Genomic DNA, 23,278 nt, shown 5'->3' with positions numbered 1-23,278 from the left:
ATTTTTTTAAATTTCCCATTTCAGAGCTTGCAATGTTTAGGGCTAATAATATAAAGGTCATCTGTTTCTGTGGCCCATGGTTAGCAAGGGAGTCATGTGACCATCACAATGACCAAGCTCCCCCCCTTTTTTTCCCCAACTAATGTCAGGTATCCATTAGAGCTGGGTGGACTCAGAGATGCCCTTAAGATCCCAAATTTAAAAATCCCAGTCTTCACCAGGATTGGAACCCTGGACTCCTCAGTTCAGAAGCCAAGTGCTTATTCAGCCACCACACCTCCATTAACAATAAAATGATTGTTTTAATTTCCTAGTGATCTGTACTTTGATGACAACCTATATTTTATTAACTATACAATATCTGTTTTTAATTCCTAGTAATCAGTGATTTTATAATACAAGAGTGTAGAATTTGTTTGCTATACAAGTACTGTCTTAATGTCCTAGTGATTTGTGTCTTAAATGAGAGAGCATAATAGTGATTGCCACCAGTGGATATTGTTGGGACAAGTAGGCCAAAAAGGTTAAACTCAGGGAGAATTTGGACAGGAAGTATTTGCTCAATTCAATGCAGGGTCTTTTAGAGTTGAAATTCTGTAGCACTTATCATGTGGTTAATACAATTATGCACATTTAGAATGAAAATCAGGGCAAAAAAAAATAACTATTTATAGTAAATTACTTGACTAAACTAGATTCCATTGTGAATTTTACAATTTTTTTTTTTACATCTTTTCTTTCAGTTGGTACAAGGCAGACTATTCCAAATCTGGTGAATACGAATGGGGTAGGAATCTTGGCTGTAATTTTGTTCAGGACAGCTGTTATGATTGGATCAATGAAAGACTGACTAGGTACAAGTTAGCTGTGGCAAATTAAAATGTAAAGTAAAATTTCTTAAAAGTTATCATGCTACTGGGGAACTTTCACTTTGATGCCAGTGTTAGAAAAGGTGATGTGCTGTGTCAACAAACTCTGTCCATAACAAAATTTCCCACTTTTCTTTAGGTTATTTTTGTGTACGGTATGTTTTTTGCAGCAATTATTGTAAAAATATTTATTTAGCAAAAATGATTAAATTTAGGTGAAGCATATAAAAAACTACAATTTATAAATGCTTCTTTGAAGCACTCCCGTTGCAAATAATTTCAGCGGAGGTATATCTATTGTAGAACAATTTTTGACATTTAGGAGTTGACTTATTTCATCTTTAGTGGAAAATTACTATCTTCATTTAGGACTGAATTCACTTTTTTTTTTTTCTTAAAACATTATATGTTAGTTTTTTAATATTTAAACAAAAATCTTTTGTTTAGTGCATTTTTTTATGCTTTAGCATTCTCAAAGAACATGTGGAGGGAGGGGATTATCTGGGAGAAGGTTTCCATGCTACTCTTAGGCACTCAGCAAACACAGCTCAGCTCTAGTCAGGATATTAACTCCAGAGACCCATTGATAGGTAGCCAAGTGATCTACGTCACTCATAATTGACTTTATTATTACTATAAAAATTGGTTTCTGATTAACAGTTGGCTTAGACATGTATAAAATGTTTTAAAAATTCAATTAGATTCAATAGAAATGCTTTTGTAATTTTTTTTTTACCTCAGGGAGCATTCCTTTGTCTGCAGTATTGTCTTACATATACTATGCTATTTTTTTTATTGTATAAATACCCGCTAACAGGGCCGGCCCTAGCAATTGCAGGGCCCTATGCGAAACAGATAGCGCTGGTCCCAGTCTGTGTAGGGATAAGCATAATGTCCAAATTAAGATTTTGTATTAGAAAATACATTCGTCTTTAGAATGATTTTTTATCAAATGAAAGCTGACAATGCCATTTTTTTTAGCGAGCTTAGGGTTGGCACCCCAAAATGAACATTTTAATTTTGTCTATTTTCCAGCAGATTTTTATGAGTTTTCTGGAGATTTTTATTTTAGATTTCCAGGACTTTTAGTTATATTTTGCAATTACAGGAGATTTCCAGGAACTCCTGGAAAATCAAGAAGCCACAGAAAACTTGTTATTCTATATAAGTTATAATTTCAATTTAATAATTTACACTTCGCATTAATGCGAGGCCTAATGAAAGTGCGGGGCCCACTGCGACAACATAGGTTGCTGTGGCCTAAGTCCGGCCCTGGTGCTAAGAGCCTACATTTTTAAAAATGTTAGTTTCTGTGTTTTTCTTTTATTCTTAATACGTCTGCAGTTTTACTTATAAATTTGTCTCAGTCTATCAGATTCATTTACTTATAAATTTGTCTCAGTCTATCAGATTCATGCAGTTTGAGGATTTTAGTGCAGACCTGCAGCAGTCCATGCTTGTTTATGTGCAGTTTTGGCATACCAATTTCTACTTGTGCATTCAATTTCTACTGGTTGTCTTCCCTTCTTTGTCGGAAGACATCTCTTCATTACATTAGTCTTTAGTGATTCTAAATGTGATATAGGAAATTTCAAAGTGATAATTTGTAAAAAAAAAAAAAAAAAAGAGATAGTGTTTACATTGTATTCGGACATTCATTTACAATGTCTAGTGTTTACATTGTATTGGGACATTCATTTACAATGTCTAGTGTTTACATTGTATTGGGACATTCATTTACAATATCTAGTGTTTACATTGTATTGGGACATTCATTTACAATGTCTAGTGTTTACATTGTATTGGGACATTCATTTACAATGTCTAGTGTTTACATTGTATTGGGACATTCATTTACAATGTCTAGTGTTTACATTGTATTGGGACATTCATTTACAATGTCTAGTTTGTTTTGTTTGTTTGGACATTCATTTACAATGTCTAGTGTTTACATTGTATTGGGACATTCATTTACAATGTCTAGTTTGTTTTGTTTGTTTGGACATTCATTTACAATGTCTAGTATGTTTTGTTTGTTTGGACATTCATTTACAATGTCTAGTATGTTTTGTTTGTTTGGACATTCATTTACAATGTCTAGTATGTTTTGTTTGACTTTTAGAAGGGAGAACATCCATCCATTTTGCAATCTGGTGAAGAGAGGAGAACTCTGGACTGATTGCTCGCTGGACAGAAAGTCTGTTGTGATCTGCAATCTGGTAGAGTACAAGCAACCTGTCAGTGCTAGATACCAGGTGAGTAGAACAAATGTTGTCAACTTTATTAGATTGTCATCGTCACACTCCAGGTGTTGACATTTCATTTGACTGAGCTAGACATTCTTTTGAAGTTTTATATTTTAATGAATTATTAAATGGATCCTTTAGGCCTGTACCTGTTTTGAGCTTTTACCACCCTTTGTTCAAAAAAAGCATAACTCTTATCAGTTATCAAACTCTAGGGAGCCTTAATGATTCTTCATTTGTGTTATGAAAGAAAAGAAAGTTTGAGAAATTATTTCATGGTTTAGTTGACCTAAAAGTTCACCAGGTTTCTATAAGGCCAGCACAATGATCTAATGCTTGTTCTCAAACCTGAGTACTGTGACATCCAAAAATTCTAGTTTGAAATGTATTTCTGACAACCTGACATAAATGATCGGCCATGCAGTTTGAGCTTTAGACTGTCTTTATGATTGTCCAAAGTTCCAATTTTGCCCACTATCCTGCTGGATTAGGTTTGGGTAAGGATGAAGGAAATCCAAAGTTAAGTTCATGCTTTTAGAATTCTTGCTTCCCTATATCAATCTATTTAGTGATATGAAAACATATGTTGTTTTTGTTTTTATCCCCTCAGTATTTTCATTCTCTTCCTGGTATTCCAACTGACTCTGTTTCAAGATTTGCTGGCTCTGTAGAACTGGCTGACTTTTGTCCTTTTTTGCAGGTACTGTAGACACATAATTGTGTTAAATTATGTTTTAAATTTCTCCTTTACTCTTTTTTTGAAGCTCATCAAGTCACTTTTCTGTATGATTTACATTTTTTTTCTTCACTTTTATATATTGTTATATTTTTCTACTATTAGATGAATTTTAATGTTGTTAACAATTTAACTTTAGTGGTTTTGAGATACCATTAATCTTTATAAACAAGAAAAACATTTTTAAAAATAAAAAAAAAACCTATATCTCCTTTATAGCACATCTTATAGAAAAATTATATTGCTCTTGATAACTAATGAATGTTAGAGACAGAACATTTTTTATTCCCTGCCTCATTTCCCCCTTCCTCCCCCCCTCCCCAAAAAAATCCTAGTTAAGTGAATGTATAAACCTATTAGACTTTATACATATTCCAATGATGGCCTTTAGCTTTAGATTTAGAAGATGATGTGCAAAATGTTCCTGAACATAAGTTGATTAAACTCTTCAATGACGAAATACCCAAAGATGTATGGTGTTTTCAAGATAAATATCTTCTAGGTCTCTAGCCAAATTTAAATTAATATCTTTTTATACTTTGAAAAACCATAACGGCCGAATTACAGTTTTTCCAATGTGGCCAATGAGCTTGTAAATTCTTTTCCCAACAATATACATCAGCTTTCAAATTTCAATGAAAATAGTTAGAGCCATTTTCGAGAATCATGTCGACCCTACATTGCCCAACTAGGTTCCTCTCTGAAAGCGTGACTTGAATAGAGGTATTGTGAAAATACAGATTATGTACCACAAAAATCTTTTAGTGTCTAATCATACTTATTTAGAGTGTGTATGATTATTGGAACAGCTTCTGTATTTTATATTGCTTGGTACCATTCAAAATGGTAACCAACCATATATCTGGAACAAATCTGGCTGATTCATGACTCTAGATAGATTCTAGTGATGCTCTATCATTGTTGTTCATTTAGTTATGTCCTTATTAGCTTGTATGGCATTATGCATTTGTATTCCTCTAGGAACTGAGCTGGTTGAATGAATTGAATGTTACAGACAGAGGCTCCAACTGTCAGGACTCTAATAATAATATAAGTGAGTATGGAACAAAAGGGAATGACCCATAAAGTTTAAAGAAATCAACACTGCTGATTCATTTTTTTTTTATGTATTTAAATGATCTTCTTTTGTTTGTACTAGAAATAGGATAGTTGGCAGTTCATGTGATACGCTCTTCCCACTGTTGCCACTCTGTTCCTAAGCTTGAACTAGGCCTGCTACTGTCTCCTTCTGTCCAGCAGCTTTGAGCTAGGATGTCATTATCTTTTCTGAAGGAATGTCTGAAACTAACAAATAATTTGAATGGAACATTTTGCTTATATCTTTGTTTTTATAGCTTTGTGATGATTAAAATGTCTTCAAAACATCATCTAGAATGTAATAATTTTTTTTGCTGACTTCCTGACAGAATCTAGTTCTGGTGTTCCTGCTTCTTTCTCTAACATTTGACTAAAACATGGGTTTTCCTTCTCATTGGCCAATGATACAACAGGATTTGTCTTACAAAACCTTTTCAGAATCCTTCTATGAAAAAATGTTTACTTCCATGTCGGTAAAACATCATCATGGTGAAAAAGGGGGGGGGGGGAGCAGTCTTCTTTGAAATTTAAGAATAGAAAGAGCTTATGGAAAACTTTTGTGTAAAACCAAAGCCACTCTAATGACTACTTTCTTATTCCCTTGTGTTCAATTGTTCACTCTTTATGAAAGGACAAACAGATGAAATGATCTTAAGTGGATCTTTTTTTCCTGGCTAACAAAGTTATTGCATGTGTATTTAATGTCATGTGAGCATTTATTTTATTCATTGGTCGTCAATGTTTTCATTGTAAGCTATTTGTGTGTCCTGTGCTAGGAGATGAAACAAAGAACTATTTTGGAGAGCTCTATAGCAGCAACAGTCTCTGCTTTGAACATGCCAGCAAGTGGTATCTACACCAGTGTGGCTCTATACGTAGTCCTCAACATTCTGGAAGTGGCTGTTATCAGGTTTTATAAGCTTTGCAATTTTTATTTTTTTAATTGATACATTGTGTTTCAACCAATGGCTTATATTTAATGTTAAGGTGCGTGTTGGCTGGTTAAGTGCTCGGCTTCCAGACCTGGGATCCTGGGTTTGAATCTTATTCAAGACTGGGTTTTTGAATTTCAGGATTTTTAGGGCACACCTGAATCCACCCAACTCTAATGGGTGCCTGACATTATTTTGAGGAAAGTAAAAGCGGTTGGTCGATGTGCTGGCCACATGACACTGTGTTTGTTAACTGTTGGCCAAAGAAACAGATGGCCTTATCATCATCTGCCCTATAGATTGCAAGGTCTAAAAGGGGAACTACAATTTTTATGTGTCTGGGAACTGGGAAATTTTTTTTGTAATTAATTCACAGCAGTCTATGATAAGTGCAGGCTTAATTAATTTTGATAAAAAGTATGTAAATAAACAAAATAAAACATTGAAAATACATTTTTTTAAAAAGGCAATACCTCCATTACACAAATTCCACTATAATAAAGTATAAAAAATAATTAGTGAAAAAAATATTTAGTTTAAAATGGGTATTGAACCCTTGATTTTGACAATCGTCACCTGAATGAATGTGCAGTTCAAATTCGACCATCTGTCTATGCATACTTTTGCGATTATTTATTGATATTATCATTATATAGACATCTAGATCTAACACTGGACCAAGACTTCTGATTTAGAACTCTAAAGATCTAGTCTAGTCTAGCCTTTGAAGAAAGAAAAAAAAAGATATCTTTTTCACTTCATTTTGTCCTCAGTATAGCTGTGTGGCTGGCATTGGACTTGTGATTCATGTACACAACACTACCTATCAGTGTAAATATACCAAGCAAGTCATTAACTTTGTCTTCAAGTCCAGTACATATTTACATCAAGGAAGCTTAGTCTGTCCCAACTGTTCAGACCTTTGTCCAGTAAGTTTAGTCTGTCCCAACTGTTTAGACCTTTGTCCAGTAAGTTTAGTCTGTCCCAACTGTTCAGACCTTTGTCCAGTAAGTTTAGTCTGTCCCAACTGTTTAGACCTTTGTCCAGTAAGTTTAGTCTGTCCCAACTGTTTAGACCTTTGTCCAGTAAGTTTAGTCTGTCCCAACTGTTTAGACCTTTGTCCAGTAAGTTTAGTCTGTCCCAACTGTTCAGACCTTTGTCCAGTAAGCTTAGTCTGTCCCAACTGTTCAGACCATTGTCCAGTAAGTTTAGTCTGTCCCAACTGTTTAGACCTTTGTCCAGTAAGTTTAGTCTTTCCCAACTGTTTAGACCTTTGTCCAGTAAGTTTAGTCTGTCCCAACTGTTCAGACCTTTGTCCAGTAAGTCTAGTTAATCTAAACTGTTCAATCCTTGTCCATTAAATTCAGAGCAAGATTAATGTATTGAAATGTCACAAATGGATTGAAGATATTGTTGTTTTGTTTACCTGCACTGTAATGTAGAGCTTCATCTTTATTCAATTTCTATAACTGGCATAATCACTTTATAAGAAACAGTTGTAAATATGAATGTAAACTAGTCTCTCTATCCTAAATATACCCAAACTTTGTAGACATAATGCAAGAAATGTACTGTGAGCTTTGATATCTGATATTAAAATACCAGTGTATATGGTTTTGAAATGAGTGCAACTGTTTTAAATATTCTTGCTGTTACAATATATCTGTTGCCTTCTTATCTCATCTCTGCCTGTGGTCTCTTCTGGCACATAGGCCATCAATCACCTTCCTCCAGGCGTCTCGGTTCTGGGCGAGTCTCTCCAACTGCCCCCATGTCTTGCCCATCAGCTTGGCATCTGCCTCCAAATTGCGGGGTGGTCCTGGTAGGTCTTTGGCCTGTCGGCTTCCAGATGACTCTGGCTTTCACCAACATGCATCATAAATCTTCCAGCTGGAGGTCCATCTTCTCCCAGGTCCATGAATTCTGTTGATTTACTGTTTGATGTTTCTGTAACTTTTGGTTTTCCTACAGGATAGGGTTGCTAGCCCTAGGTCTAACCCTTCTCCTTTCTCAGCCTGGCTTGGGACCGTCCTATGGCAGAGTTCTATTGCCTATTTTGTAAAATTTTTATGTTTTAGCTCTCGGTTGCTGTGTTAATAACTCTGATATATTACCCAATAATTTGTATTTGTTTTATCAGCATTGCTATCAATAGATGTTTTAAAAATGCAATTTTCTTATAATGATTTTTTTTTAGCTTTCTAATCACTTGATAAACTTCCCATCTATATTGATCTTCTTAAAATAATGTTTCTTTATTACTGTGACATTTCATTATGCTAGAGCTCTAATTAATCATGACTCCTGAATACTTTTTTTGACCACCTAATTGTTAATTATGGTTTCTTATTGCCGTTAGATTACGCAGAAAAGATTTGCTTGTCTCCTCCATGTTTTCTTGCGTCTGCTACTAAAAGTACTCTGTCTTTTTATTTGATATGTTGTGCTTTCATTTCAGAGCAAAGGTGTGATCTGTCCTCCAGAATCTAATCCATCAGTCTTTCATGGCATTGTAATAGACCAAAGGTCACTGTGTAACTATGGCAACAGGACTAGGCAACATAAAGTCTTTCTATTGTGGATGGTACTCTTATGTCTAACAGTAATAATGCATCATTTGCTATTGACTTGATTACACATAACGAATGCTGAGATCTCCTGTTGTGTCTGGTGGACAGCTGCTGAGTAAGCAAATTTTTGCTGAATTCATCAACATGTGTAATTCTAGTTATTTCAATAAGTTATCATAATGGTTATTGATGTCAGGTGACAATTTTATAATTGTAATCACACTGTCATACTACATATCACATTGGGGCTTATATCTTGTCAATATCGTGTTGACAAATTGTACTTAATCAAATCTGGCCACATAGTTTTATTCAATCTAAATTATATTTTTCAAAGCTTAATGGGTCTTTTGTTAAAACAGGTAAAATTTAGTACTTAAATATATTTTATCTGTTGTTTTTTTCCTGTCATTTATGGATACCTAATATTTAATTGGTTAATTTAATTTTTTCAAAAGTATTACTTTGAAGCATGTTTAAAAAGAATCATAAATTTGCATATCATTAGATGAAAAATAATAACTCCAGCATTATCAGCTGTGTAATAACTCACAGCTTCAACTCATTACCACATAGAAATTCTTTGTAGCAGCAAAGTTTAGTTCTTTGTGACAAGATTTGACCCACACACACTACAGTACATGTTACATACTTGGCCTTACCATTGAAATGTTGAATTTACTATTCATTTAAGAGTTATTAAAGTGTTGTTCTATTAAATAATGTCCCCATTGGTGATGTCACTTGCATATAACACTTTTGTTTTTATTACATTTTTTGTTGTTTTAAAAACATGCATGTTAGTGAACCAAGCATACACATGTTAGTGAACCAAACATACACATGTTAGTGAACCAAAGATACACATGTTAGTGAACCAAGCATTCACAGTTAGTGAACCAAACATACACATGTTAGTGAATCAAACATATTTTTATATTTAAGCTGAACATTAAGAGATAGGGTTGGGCAAATGAAAACTTGCAGATTATTATTTTAAGAAACTAAAGTGTATGAGGATTGTTTTTAGAATCTGCTAGCCACCCCTCTTGACCTGCCAAACTTTGATTAGATCGTCTTGCATCTAAGAAAGAGGCTTTTCTGTTAATTAATAAGTCATTGTTTTATGGTTGTGTCCATTTTAAGAGATGGTTTTTCTACAAGCTATTTCAATAGAAAAATATCAGCATCAGTCATCTAATAACCATTTCATGCAGGTTACAATAGTTCAGTGTTTCCCAAACTTTTGACATATGCATACCCCTTCTAGAATTTTCTAAACAATCAGTACCTCTCTCTGCTCCCCCTTCAAAGTATTTATTTTAATAGCACTCAATTTTCTTTTGTAGGCTTGCATTCAAAAAATAATAATTACTTCATCACAATAAAATATTCAATTAGTGAGTTTATTTTTTGCATGCTTCAGAGATACATCAAATACATTCTGAAAAAATTAGAAACAGTGTTTACAAATAAAAGTGGGCATGGCGACGGAAGTTGTAACATCCCTATCCATTTCCGGATCTTTGTAGAAGAAAGTAGTCTCCAAATGTAAAAATAGCACAGTATTTGAGTTTGTAAAAGCTTAAATAATAAAAAAGGATTTAAAACTTATAATATTTTATTCTAATTTATAAACTGAATGGATATTTTTTTAAAAAAATCAGCATAGTTAACTATGTGCAATGCGTACACCCTTCAAGCTCTTCACGTACATCTGGGGATACACGTACCCCACTTTGGGATACACTGCAATAGTTTGTTGGTGTTTCAATGTATTTCTATGTTGAAGTCATCACAATCTTCAATACTGTTTTGTGCCAAACAAATATTTTGCTATTTATTTCTAGCTTTGTTATTCTTTATTGTAGTCATTATGTGACTGATTTTTGTATGTGTGACATCATATGTTTAAATATATATTATGTTCTAAGATGTTGGCAGAGCACTTGCTTTCCTTGGAAGGTTGCCTGGTCATGTGCTGTATGTAATAATTTTCATTTCTGAATGAAACTTGTACAACACATTGCTAAAACATAGCAGCAACCTGGAGTTGAAATCTTTGTAGAAATTATTTTTTCTTTGAGTTCAGAAAATGCAAGCAGAAGTGAATGAGATCAATAAAAAAAAAACAAGAGAAAATGGAACTATTCGCTGAGCTGGACGCTCAATATTCTCATTTGCTTTGAACCTCAGAATGTAATGAAATGTAGATAGTAAGAAAGGTTATTGTTAGAGGTAACTTTTTTTTTTTACAGAATTTTTTTTTTAAATTCTTTTTATAAGTGCCATAACTAGTATTTATAGCCCTTGTGTTCACCAGATAAAAAAGAGCACTGGACAATTGTAATTCATATACATAGATAGAGCTTTTTTTATTTTTGTTAAATTATTACATTCTATCCTATATTTGCAATGTATCAAAAGTTCACAATTTTAAACATTATTTATATCATGTAGCCTATATATTGTGTGGCTGTTATTTTGCATACAACTTGAAGCATATAGTTTTATGCTTATTTTATATTATAAAGATATCAATGCTTATAGAAAACTTGGGGTAGTCCACTACTTTTTGTTTCATCTAGCCAGCTTTTTGATGCTGAGCTGTTACACCACACTCAAGATGATATTTGATACTATGGGCATTTTTGGCACATCAGCACAATTTAGGGCCATGAAAGTAGTGTGCTGTACTTCTTAGCTGATCTGCACTTACCATACAAAGTGTTGGTTAAGCTGGATGGTTGTGATAATAGAGTACATCTGAGGTGAATTAAATTGGGGCATTCCAAAAGGGTATCATTAACAGTTTTTTAAGGCTGGGGACAGTGTAATAGGCAAATTTGTACTTACGGTCATTTATGTCCCTATAATCATGAATTAAAAATAACCATTTTTCTACTTGGGGCAATAGTTGTGGGATGCATGGTCGAGAGGCTATGTATGCTTGAACTTGACCTGGCTTGGCTATGAAAGGGGCTTGAGGTTTGACACCCGACTCAAGCACAGTTGTGTTTACAAAGCGCCTAAAGGCAGAACTGAAAAACCTTCTCCCAGATACCCACCTACTGGTTCACTCATGAGATTGGACCTTAGCACTCTGAGCATGCTGTAAGAATGAAAGTAGTGCTACATATCTATGGCCTCCTTCAGTTGGGAAGCGGCTATTGATCATCTTATGGAAAAGAGATGAATGCCTGGGCATTAGCTGTGGTCGGAACGATGTAGCCCACACATCAGTTCCCCCCTCTCCACGCAGCTGATGTATTCAAAGGAACAGCAATGCCAATACAGTTTGGGGTCAGCGACGTTGCAGGCTGCCAGGGTGTAGCTCTGGGTGCTGCAAACTGCCTTAGGGTCACCAGCTCCTGATTTTTCCTCAGGATTGACTAAAGAAGCCTTTCCCATGATTGGGTATAGCAGCAAGGCAACAGAGGTTTGAATTCAGAGTTTTCCTTCTCCTAGGTGGGTAGCCAGCCATGGCTAACGAGTCCCTCCTGCGCTATGTAAAAGCTATAATAATAATAGTAGTTTACAGGAGTACTTTAAAGAATACAAAAATAAATATCTTTGTGTCTATTAGTGGAAGAGAAAGAAGTTGTTTGGGGGTCCTCCTCATAGAGCAAGGCAGTTATTTAGTAGTACTATGAAGGCATTCCTCATGGTCACTGTCTTTGGCTATTAAAAGGGATCAAAAGCCCAGAGGTCAACACTTTGGATAATAATCTCGTACATTGAAAAAAAAATTCATACAGAATGGGGAGTAAAGAGTTCCTGGTTCATGCCTGTCCACTGATAGAAATCCTCCTTTGTGGTCAGAGGGCTCCGGAGGGACACTCCAGCTCTTAATGAGCATCATTTGAGATTGTTGTCTAGTTCTTCAAAATTACTTCGCTAAGAAGGAAGATTAGGCTGAGTAACCCTTGTTTAGTGTTAGTCTTACTTTAGTAGTATCCATATAGTTTGGTTAACCTCAAAACACGTGTGTTAGTTCAGCCTCAAAACTTCAGAATTGTAATTCCATTTTGTATGCACTCGTTGTAAAACAGCTCAGCACTTTCAGGGTTAAAGTTATTAAAGTGACAGTATTCTGAGAATAAAATTGTGTGTAAGTAATTTAGATAATATCTTCCTCCCAGGTGTGGAAGATCTGTTGCTTCTAGTATGTTTATACTGGGGCACATATCATAATGAGGATCACAGAAACTGTTCTGCTGTTGTTGTTTTTATATTATTATTTTTTTAAATGTGAATGCATTTAGGCCTTCAATGCTGTTAAAAGATGCAATATTGTTCACTACTTACCTCCCTTGGTTTCTGGCCAGTAGAATATTTGGTGCTATTTATGTCAAACTAAGGTCTTATTTATTTATTTTTTATGTTTCAATAGTTGGATCATCTGTTGTGTTTGCTTATTAGTATGATTCTTTATGTCATAATATATTTCCATGACATTTTGTTTTATTTGATGCTTTGATGTTTACACATTGTCTTCATTCAGTTGCACTGAATTTCTACTTTTCAGAGAGTTAGGCCTTTATGCAGGCTTGGATTTATACAGTAGACAATTTTAGGCCTTACTTATCCATTTACCAATCCTTCTATTTCTAACACATTATTAGCATTAAGAATGTCATTAGTATGCTAATTATTAAGTCAATTAACTTTGACAAACAGATAGTTATTTTTTTTTATTGAAGTTTTTCTTAAAACCCTAAAAATTAAAGTTGTCCCCCTTTTTTTCTGCTCATGTTCAAGAATAATATTTTAAATAGTTACAATGAGGTCAACAAATATTATTTCTATGAAATGATTTGACTTGTAGCTGTACTTAGTGTCCCTTAGAGCTTCCTAGATCTAGTAGGATTTCTTTCTTTCTCCATAATAGAAAAATGTTATTGATCAAGCTTAATATTCTGATTTTCTTTGATTCTAGCTGTTTTAGTGATGCTTTGTTTTCTAAAAATGTAAGCAGTTTGTCAACTATGTCTTGAATGTTCAACGCTTGTCAAGCTGCATCTATAAGACTGAACTTGTTAGTTTAATTCTTGCATTCTGAACTTCTCTGTAAGTATAGCTGACACCAGAAGTCTTAAAGTGGAACATTACTTTCAGATTTTAAGGTCATCTATATAGGTCAGTGCATTTATAACCAAATGCTGAATCTTATCCAGATTTTCACATATCAAATTTCCTGACATGACATGACCAAGCCAATAAAGCTGGCTGAGTAGTCAAGAGCTTGGCTGCCCATGAGGAATTCACCAGTCTGAATCTTGCTGAAAGGCACAATTTGATTTTTAGATGTCCCAGAGTCCAGCCAGGTCTAACGGGTACATATTATTTGTTCAGGAAAATAAGGGTATTTTGTCATTGTGCCGGTCACATGTATTGCTTGATCTTAAAAGGAAAAACATTTTGTGTAAATATATTGTTTAACAAGTTGTAAAGTGAACAGTTTCAAAATCCAAAATTGTATTATTTATGTCAAATCTTTTTGTATAATTGGCATTTTTTTGGTTCTTTTTCACCTTCCAGGCCCCATCATCTACAACAACAAAAAAAAAAAGCTGCTGCTTCTCTAGCTTAAGAAAATTCAGACCTGCCAGTTAGAATGATTCCAAATTGACTCTTTATTCATTGATCTCATTTGGCTCACAAATCCACTTATTATTTGCTTAGTTCATTTTTTTGTTATCACCTTTGAAAACCAATGAAGACAATTGAAGATTAGAGAAATTTAAAAGGGATTTGGGGCTATGAGTAAATGGAGATGAAACGTTGTTGGTCAGGTTAGAAGTATTTATTGACATTTTTATTTTTACTTCTTTTCATTTAATCCTGAGACTAGAATGCAACTGCTTATGTATTCAAATGTAAATAAGTGATATGAAAGGATAGTTTCCTTCTGCATTGTTTGCTTGATACTATATGTCAAACATTTTATAGAGTGTGTGAATCAAAAACAATTTTTGTGAACAAATTTTCATGACATACTATGGCAATTAAAAACATATTGTAATTGTTTTGCGTTGATGTTTAGTGTTTCTTTTTAAATTACTTTCGTTGTAGGTTGTCACATATTTTAATTGGTGAAGGATTCATCTTTGTTGACATCAAGTAACCTAAATGTATGCTGTGTTCCCATTGCTCTTAATCACCAGATTAAAGAAAGAAATCAAATGACATGACATGGATAAGATTATTCAACATGGACAAGGCATGGTTTGACATTGAAATGACAATAAATGTTGGTCGTTTCACGGGACCTTTATTTTCTAAAGCCATATTTTTATGGAGTAATGACATTATTGTTGTATAGGATTGTTGATCTTGCTTCAAATTTTGTGTTTAGTACTTTACGTGATACTGGTCTGTAGATTCCTGAATCAGATTTATCTACCTTTTTAAATAGAGGAGTGACATTAGCCTTACTCAGGACGATTTTTACAAAGCTTATATCAACTCTGTCTGGTAAAAAAATTTGAACATATTGTTGTAACTCCGCTCCCGCGCCACACTGATGGTACGCATCAGAGCACTATCAAACACAAGTAGTGGAGACATGTTTATTCTACAAGAAGGCCTGTTGTAGATCCGGCTTGAGTTTTGGGAGTCTGAACAGACTGTGGCTAAGTGCTGTCCTGTGTGTTACTAGTGAACTGTTTGGAAGACCTGGAGCGACACTAGGAAGTGTGTCGGTGGTCTGTTCTAGTATTAAGTAGGACTCTTAGAACTTAAGACATTACTCCCTGTGACTTGATAGCGGAGGTCCAAGTCTAACTATTTGTTGATAGCTTATAATAAATGCATCGTCTCGTCTATTATTACCTCCTACCTTTCGTTGGGTTGCCTGGCTTACAACACTGTATACTCCCATTTTCTGATCAAGTTGAAACTTTGCATAATTATTCAATGTATCTTACAATTAATTATTGGTGATACATTCTTGTGTTTAAAATTGAAATAATGGGAAAAACTGCTACTTGTTGAGAGATGTTGATAGATGAATTTTATCCCCTTATTACATTTCGACACGATATTTATTTAGATACTAGGGATACTTAATTACTTAATCCTGTGTACTCCCTGGGGAGCATAGGGCCGCAACCACACCTCTCCACCGAACTCGGTTCTGAGCAGCTTTCTTCATCTGCTCCCATGTCATTCCCGTACCCTCAGCTTCACTGATGACTGACCTCTTCCAGGTTTGCTTGGGTCTGCCCACTTCCCTCTTTCCTGTTGTGTTTCAGTCAAGTGCCTGCCTTGCAACATTGGTAGCTGGTTTTCGAAGGGTGTGTCCTATCCAGCTCCATTTCGTTTTGTGATGTCTTGGGCTATGGGCTTTTGTCTAGTTCTCTCCCACAAATCGATAGTAGTTATCTTTTCTGGTTACCTAATTCCTAATATTCGGCGTAGGTATCTGTTAAAAAAAGTCTGGAGCTTTTCCATATTTGTTTTAGTGACTCTCCAAGTTTTTGAACCGTATAGAAGGACAGACTTGTATTATAGATTCGTATTTTGTTATGTAGAGATAGTGCCTTTCAGCGCCAGATTGTTTGAAGAGTTGAAAAGGCAAACCTAGCTTTATTGATCCGAATTAGTAGGCCTATATTATCATCAGCTCCGCCGTCTTTACTAACTCTACTTCCCAGATAAGTGAAGTGGTCCGTATCAAGGATGTTCTTTCCCAGTAGCATGATTGGGTTCTCTTGTCTGTTGTTGATCCTCATAACTTCTGTTTTCTTTTTGTTGATTAGAAGTCCAGTCTTTTTCGCTATTTCTGAGAGTCTGCTGAGTTTGGTCTGAGCTATTTACCGACATCACTTTGGAAAGTGCCGCATGAAATAAAATTACTAACTGATCATTTAATCACATCTTTTTTTCGTAGTCACGGCTCCTTGGGATATTATTGCCCGGTAACGCCTTTTCTGACGAGGCTGGAGGTCGAATGTCAGATGCAAGTCATTTATATTCCAACAATGCACTGCCACTATCTGTATCAAGGCCGCCATCACAGCTAGCGACAACCATGTTGAACGGGAACGGTTAGTGAGCCTTTCTTTCTTCCGTACTTCGAAATCCCTACGGAGGTTATGGTTCATTCTCTATTTTTATTCTCCATTTTCTCTTATGAAAATGGATAGACCATGAAAAGGACTGGAAAATATTTAATACCGTACCTGATTATGCCATCAAATTTTTCATCTCTTTGTTCTATTCAGAAAGTCCTGTAATGCTTACTTCGGACTTAATTCAGGAGATTCTTCATCTTGAAACTGTCAAGTAGAGTTGAGCCTTCGGCTCTTGTAACTCTAAGGAGGTCTTCTTTCAATGGAACTGAGTGATGGCAAGCAGACATGCTTTAACTCTACCTCTTCATGTGATTAGCCTATAATTATTTTGTGGTTTTTAGTTTCTAATTCTAGTATAGAAAAACATAGAAAGTAGCAAAGCCTGCATTTTTTACTTGCATTGAACAGTGAGCCCATAATCGGGCCCACCGGGGCCTTGGAGTTTGTGTAAAATGAATTAACAAAGATCTAGAGTTTGCAAGTGAGTGACTGTAATAGTTGCCAAAGCTAGAGGAATTACTAGAATCAGTGTCAATCAGTGGAGTTAAATCCGAAAAAAAAAATTATAATCGGTAATTAGACTTTTGAAATGTTTTGGCACGAAAAGTAAAGATAATATAGATCTAAATCATGATCTAAACGAAAAGAACAATTTAAAACAGTAATCTGGAGTTAATTTGCTTTTCATTAAAACAACAACAACGGAACGACAAATGATCGATAATGGCACTTTTCCGTCATTTTAGCAAAAATATTAAATTGAAAATAAGTCAAAAGTAAATAAAATCCAGAAGAACTTATTTTCAATTATGAGTTTTCTTTTTTTTTTTTTCTTTTTCATTTTTTTTTACTACGTTTTAGCAAGAGAATTAGATGTAATGTAAATTAGAAGAACAATATCATAAAGTCATTTGACGTTACCTTGCTTTTCATAAAAAAATCTGGAACTACTTAGATCTATTATCGATAGTGACATTTTTGGTACGTTTTGGCAATAAAATAAATGTAATGTATGCCAAAAGTGCAATGTCAAATCATTATTAGGAAGTGATTTATAAAAACAAAAACGGAACAGTTTATTAAACTTTGGCGATGTTTTAGCAAGTAAAAAAACCCGTTACAACCTATTATTGATTTTTTTTTTGTGTGTTTTTGACAGAAATTTAAATGTCATTGCACGAAACTTGCTGCATAATATGTTATGGTATTTACACACAAAGTAGGCTACATTCTTAGTTTTTGTAATAAAAATTAAATGTTTCTATTCCCTTTCAGCAGTCAGTGTATTTATCATTATTTGTAACAACTATTATTTTTTTAAACACACACACCGGTTGGTCTGAAAAGGGGACTTTACCTCTTACTTCTTTTACTTTGTCTGCATGAGTAGGGTCCAAGTATGAAATTGGTAAGTAAAGTAAAAAGTAAAGTTTTCTTGTGATCAATAGGGCAGATGATGTAAAGGTCATCTGTAAATTGGTAAAGACATTCTATTATCTGTACTCTATAGTGAATGGATAATATTCTTTGTTTAACTTTCCAAAGGCTATGTTTATATTGATGACGTAATTCGTGTATGTGTAGTGTATAATGACGTATTTCGCTTTTTCTGTATGCATCAATAACTTATCGCCAGCAGACATCATAGGCAGTGGGCCCCCTTCCCACAATAAGATGAGTGTAAAGGGAGACAAAATAATTTAGTAATTTGAATGTATCGGTACATTTACTAAAAGACATTCCCATGTAAGTAGTGTACCATTTTTTAATAAGTAATTAGTAACAATGTCATTACGTTTAATTCAGTTAGAACTCAAACAAGTAATATCGTCTTAAAAGTCAATGTTTGTACAAATTTCTTAACAGAATAAAACGGCTTAAAGATGTTTCAAATGAATAATGAGTTCTACATTCAACACATTTACATGCCTAACTCCTGTTTAGGACAAGTTTAGGTGAAAACTTTTTAATATGGATACAAACTATAATTAAATTCTGCTTCCATTATTTAACAGAAAATAGATCGAACATTTTTCTGGCCTTCTAAGTAGAAAAGTCAGTAACCAGTACAACTATTTCTAAACTTTTATTGTCTGTTTATCGCTCAGTGGAAAGAACACCAAGTGAAGACAACCTGCTCTCTCTCTCTCTCTCTCTCTCTCTCTCTCTCTCTCTCTCTGTGTGTCAAAGAAATTCGTATATCATTTTGAACAATTTAAATTTTGAAACTGACGCTATGCTGAAACAACTGATACAAACAAAGTGAGAAATAAGATGCATGCTGGGACATTGTTTGGAAAACATGATGATAAAATGTAGCTGTCTATGTTAAAAACAGCCAAATCTCATGTAGCTGTCTATGTTAAAAACAGCCAAATCTCATGTAGCTGTCTATGTTAAAAACAGCCAAATCTCATGTAGCTGTCTATGTTAAAAACAGCCAAATCTCATGTAGCTGTCTATGTTAAAAACAGCCAAATCTCATGTAGCTGTCTATGTTTAAAACAGCCAAATCTCATGTAGCTGTTTATAATAAAAGACAATAAACAGCCACGTCTCCTACACAGACTTGTCATGTCGTTATGGACGGCTTCTTGAAAGGATTGCATTCCTGGACAATGTCTTAAGGCAATATCATCTGGGTCAGATGTGACTAAAAGAATGGTGGCATCATACAACTCTCTGTCGTCTGTACGTGAAATGAAACTGGGCATTAACGCCTCCAACAGAATGACAATGTTTTATGTTCATGAAATCAATCAAGTAATTGTGAAACAAAGACATTGATAATCCCGTGAAATGCGTTGATTTTGAAAGTCTTCTCTTAAATCTTGAATTTGATTTTTTTTTCTTAACAGTAATTAGTGGTAGGCTTTTCAAATTCCCTAATAAATTTCAGCAATGGTGTAGTGTGAAAAGACTGTATCAACAGCCCAAGATTGGGCTACTTCAGTTCCACAGCAGCATTTATTACTTTTTAAAAGTCATTTCTTCAATGATTAACTTCAATCTAGTTCTTCAATTGACTTTCTGTGTAGTGTTGGTCTTGCTTCTCACTTTCAAACATTTTCGACACAACTCTGACAGCGCTAAACACTTTTATACTCAACAATAAGCAGAACAATATTATCGAATGTTTCTAATTTACCTCTACTGTAGTTTTCAGGCGTTTTGTTTTCCTTTGAGAAACACAAAGTAATTTGTGTTAACAGCTTAAGGACATCAAAATATCTCATAGCTGTTAGAAAATCATTCCTTGATGATTACCTTGTGGACAACCTTGTTTTATGTTTCCTATTTATTTAAGGGATATTTCACTACTTAGAGCGTTTGTTCAGCCAATTCTGCAGTCGTCTGGTCTCAAAAATATGAAAAGCTAGAAATGACTCTTTAATTTCTTTTTTTTTTTGGTTTTCCCTCATAGAAGATCACAAAAATATATACAGTATAAAAAAATCATGCTAATTTAATTAACTTTTGATGTCTTGAGTGCTCTTTTCTTATCGATAGAGAAAAATGGCTTGTATTGGACTTTCTATAGTACCAGTATTTGTGTCAGAACGGCATCGACCAAAAAGGTGTACCGTATTATTTCGTTTTGAATCTGTGGGGCTTTGTTTTCATGTCAGATTTCAATAGTTATAGCAATTTTAAATAAAGTCTAAGTGGAGGTTTTCGATTAATATAATGGTATTAACTTTCTGTAAGAACTATGAACCAAACTACGCATTGGTCGAAGATAGACATTATTACATGATCAATTCAGACATTTCTTTATGTTCTAAATTTTTGTAATAAACCTTCTCTTCAATATGGTTTCGACATTCATTGTGATAGCCACAAGCACGAGATAGATGGAGTACACTCTGTTTCTTTTGCTTGCTTAATATTTAATACTTTTTTCTGTTTGTTTATTTGTTTAGATTTCATCTCCTTTTTTTATTCTGCTGTAAACATTTTGTACACAATACAGAAGACAACAGAACAATGTGATGAAAACTTTCATGATCAGTTTCATAATGACATTTATTTAGTAAGTTAAAATCTCAGACTTGGTGTAGAAATTTTAACTACAGTACTCGATAATAAATATATATTTTAAAATGTTAAATACAGAAAATAAAAGAAACAGATTGAGCTTCGAAAAAATTGAATAATTAGCAGATGTGTCGAAATATAAATTCGTGACCATCCCTTTAGAGTAGAGAGTATAGTCCTAAGTGTTATTGTTACCCCGCCCCTTTCCTTATTGTTTCTGTAAATAAACATAAAGATATTTTCTAAACCAAACTCTCTCTCTTCCCCCTTCCCATGAAAACGAATACCATCAAATGGTTTTTGTACATTGATACAAAGAATGGGACTATCTGGCAACTATAATCTCATTAAAAACACAATTAGGGCTAGCCACCGCTACAATAAACCTGATGGAGGACAGTACCTTACATTCCAGTAATCCAAGCCGCTGGTATAGTAACTCAAAACTTAAAACACGGGTTAATGTTTTAAAACTAATATAAAGATTAGAATATTTTGAGGGGGCTTTTCAGATTCTGTGTTATATAACTTTTTACAAAAGTGCTATTACTTTTGTTTCATTTAGTGCCATCCCTATAATAAGTTCTCACGTGGGCCCCAACTGGTCAAGAGTACCGAACCCAAGTGCAATCAACCCCTTTGCGCCATTGTTGCCACGCAACAGTCTGTGGGACCCTAATGGTCGTGGGCCCGGGTTCATTGAGCCCCTTCGTGCCATGGAAGCCACGCCACTGGTCACAGGCTAATTTATCGGAGTGCTAATGATGTGAGATGTTCTGGTGTGAAATGGGAAGAAATCTTTTTGCCACTTGATTAAGTTTGGGGTATCATTTCCATTCTGTTTCAGGAAATGTCATTAGTGGAAAGAACCACGATTAGCACAGGAAGTGTTTTCCTGGTTGGGCGTTAAAGGTCTAAAGTTGATATCAGAATTTTCGCATTATTTATGATGCACTCTTTCCGGCCGATCCTGAATCCATTTTCTTTATATATATATATAATTATATACTATATATATATGTATATATATATATACAGAGAGGAGATAGATAGATATTAAGATAAGATAATTACTGTTTATTAATTATTTTGTCTATAGGTGACAATTAAAACTAATACTTCAATATTCACAGATATGGCTCAATTTGTTCAATGTTAACGCTAATTCTCCACCACGCATTCTCCGATCAAGTTGATACTTTAAACAATTATTTATTGTAACTAACAAAACATGAATCAATAAATACAAATACTCAATTAGTTAATTAATTATTGGTAATTAATTATTTTGTTTGATATCGAATAAGGGAAATATCTTGTACATTATTGGTTTTAAGGACGAGTTCTTCCCCTTCAGAGAAGCTTTAAATTTATTTATTTTTATTTTGCTTATTTTATTATTTTTTTCTTTTAAATGGTTACAATACACATCAAACATTTTAGGATGTACTAAGGAAAAAACGACATAAAAGAAACTCACCGTAGGAGTAGAATGTTATATTAAAGTGAATCGAATGCCAACTCGAAACACATTTTGTCCATTTAATTGTTTTAAATGTATCGGATGTTCTTTCACAAATGAAGACTATGACGTCATAGCCTAAACTTCCTGCAAGAAGGCTGGGGATAATGATGGCCGAGAGGTAAACTACTTGACTTCCAAACCGAAGGGTCTCAGGTCCAAATCCCGGCGAAGATCTCGAGATTCTAAATTTCGTAATTCTTAGTTCGCCACTCGAAACTTCAAAATGACAGTTGCGAAAAGTAAAGGCGTTAATCGTTGTGTTGGCCACATGACACCCTCGTTAACAATCGACCACAGAAACAGATGACCTTTACACCATCTGACCTTTAGATCACAAGGTCGGAGAGAAGTACTTTACTCTTTTTTTTTATCCGCTTAAAAATATTAGAAAAAAAAATTCCTTAAAAATGTCTGTTCTATTACATTTAGAGTTTCTGCTGATGCCAATATGAAAAGCCAATTCAATATCCTATTTAAAAAAAAATGAACGTGAAATAATTTTTTTTCTTTTCGTTTTGAAGCATTCACACTTACACACACACCCACACACTACACCCACACACCCACACACACTCACACACACACTACACCCACACACCCACACACACATTGAACTTTAACACTATCCTGCTTGACTCTAATTAATTGAATAGAGCACGACAGATTAATTTTCATTATTGACAACAGCAGACCCAACTTTTTGTTCTCGGTGTGAGAAGGTAAAAGTCACATCTTTGATTATTCATTTCTCTGCTGAGGGGAACAAATGGCTGCATGGTCGAGTAGTACGAGGTCTAATGTTGCCTCGATGGTCCCAGGCTCCAACCCTGCCCACCGCCATCTACCCATGCCGGCGGTTTGGGCCAGAAAGATATAATCTTTCATTTCTAAAGGAACATCCGAAACTTGTAAAACAAAAACAAACAAAAAATGTGTGAAAGGTTCACGCCTGCTTGCGTATTTCTAAGAGTCACGTGTCACGAGTCAAGTAGCGCGGTATTAAACAAAAGTGACTGTCAAATAGATAATGCCATGCAGAAGTACACGGCGACGTGTTTATTTTAAAAGATAAAGACAATGCCAAATAAGTTGAAGCAAAATCTTTTTTTTTTTTTTACAAAGCTTAGATTTTTATTATTGTTCACTATCGCTAAAAAGCAATACAAGAATTAATTTAAAAAAAACT

General features: G+C 34.4%; 1 protein-coding gene across 2 annotated transcripts in view; it reads left to right on the top strand.

Moving 5' to 3' along the window:
• LOC106054814 (leishmanolysin-like peptidase) overlaps positions 1-14,483 on the top strand; it is a 39,769-nt gene extending 25,286 nt beyond the window's left edge. For both annotated transcript variants that reach the window (XM_056004173.1, XM_013210848.2), the window contains exons 11-17: positions 744-854; positions 2,992-3,124; positions 3,726-3,815; positions 4,833-4,905; positions 5,726-5,859; positions 6,655-6,810; positions 8,340-14,483. In XM_056004173.1, the coding sequence (XP_055860148.1) occupies positions 744-854; positions 2,992-3,124; positions 3,726-3,815; positions 4,833-4,905; positions 5,726-5,859; positions 6,655-6,810; positions 8,340-8,513 (871 nt within the window). In that variant the 3' untranslated portion in view covers positions 8,514-14,483. The remainder of the gene's footprint in view (positions 1-743; positions 855-2,991; positions 3,125-3,725; positions 3,816-4,832; positions 4,906-5,725; positions 5,860-6,654; positions 6,811-8,339) is intronic.
• The last annotated feature ends 8,795 nt before the right edge of the window (positions 14,484-23,278 follow it).

This window comes from Biomphalaria glabrata, chromosome 11, assembly GCF_947242115.1.
Source record: "Biomphalaria glabrata chromosome 11, xgBioGlab47.1, whole genome shotgun sequence".
Lineage (NCBI taxonomy): Eukaryota > Metazoa > Mollusca > Gastropoda > Planorbidae > Biomphalaria > Biomphalaria glabrata.
Note: the sequence above shows the minus strand (reverse complement) of the source record. Positions and strands in the feature narration are given on the sequence as shown.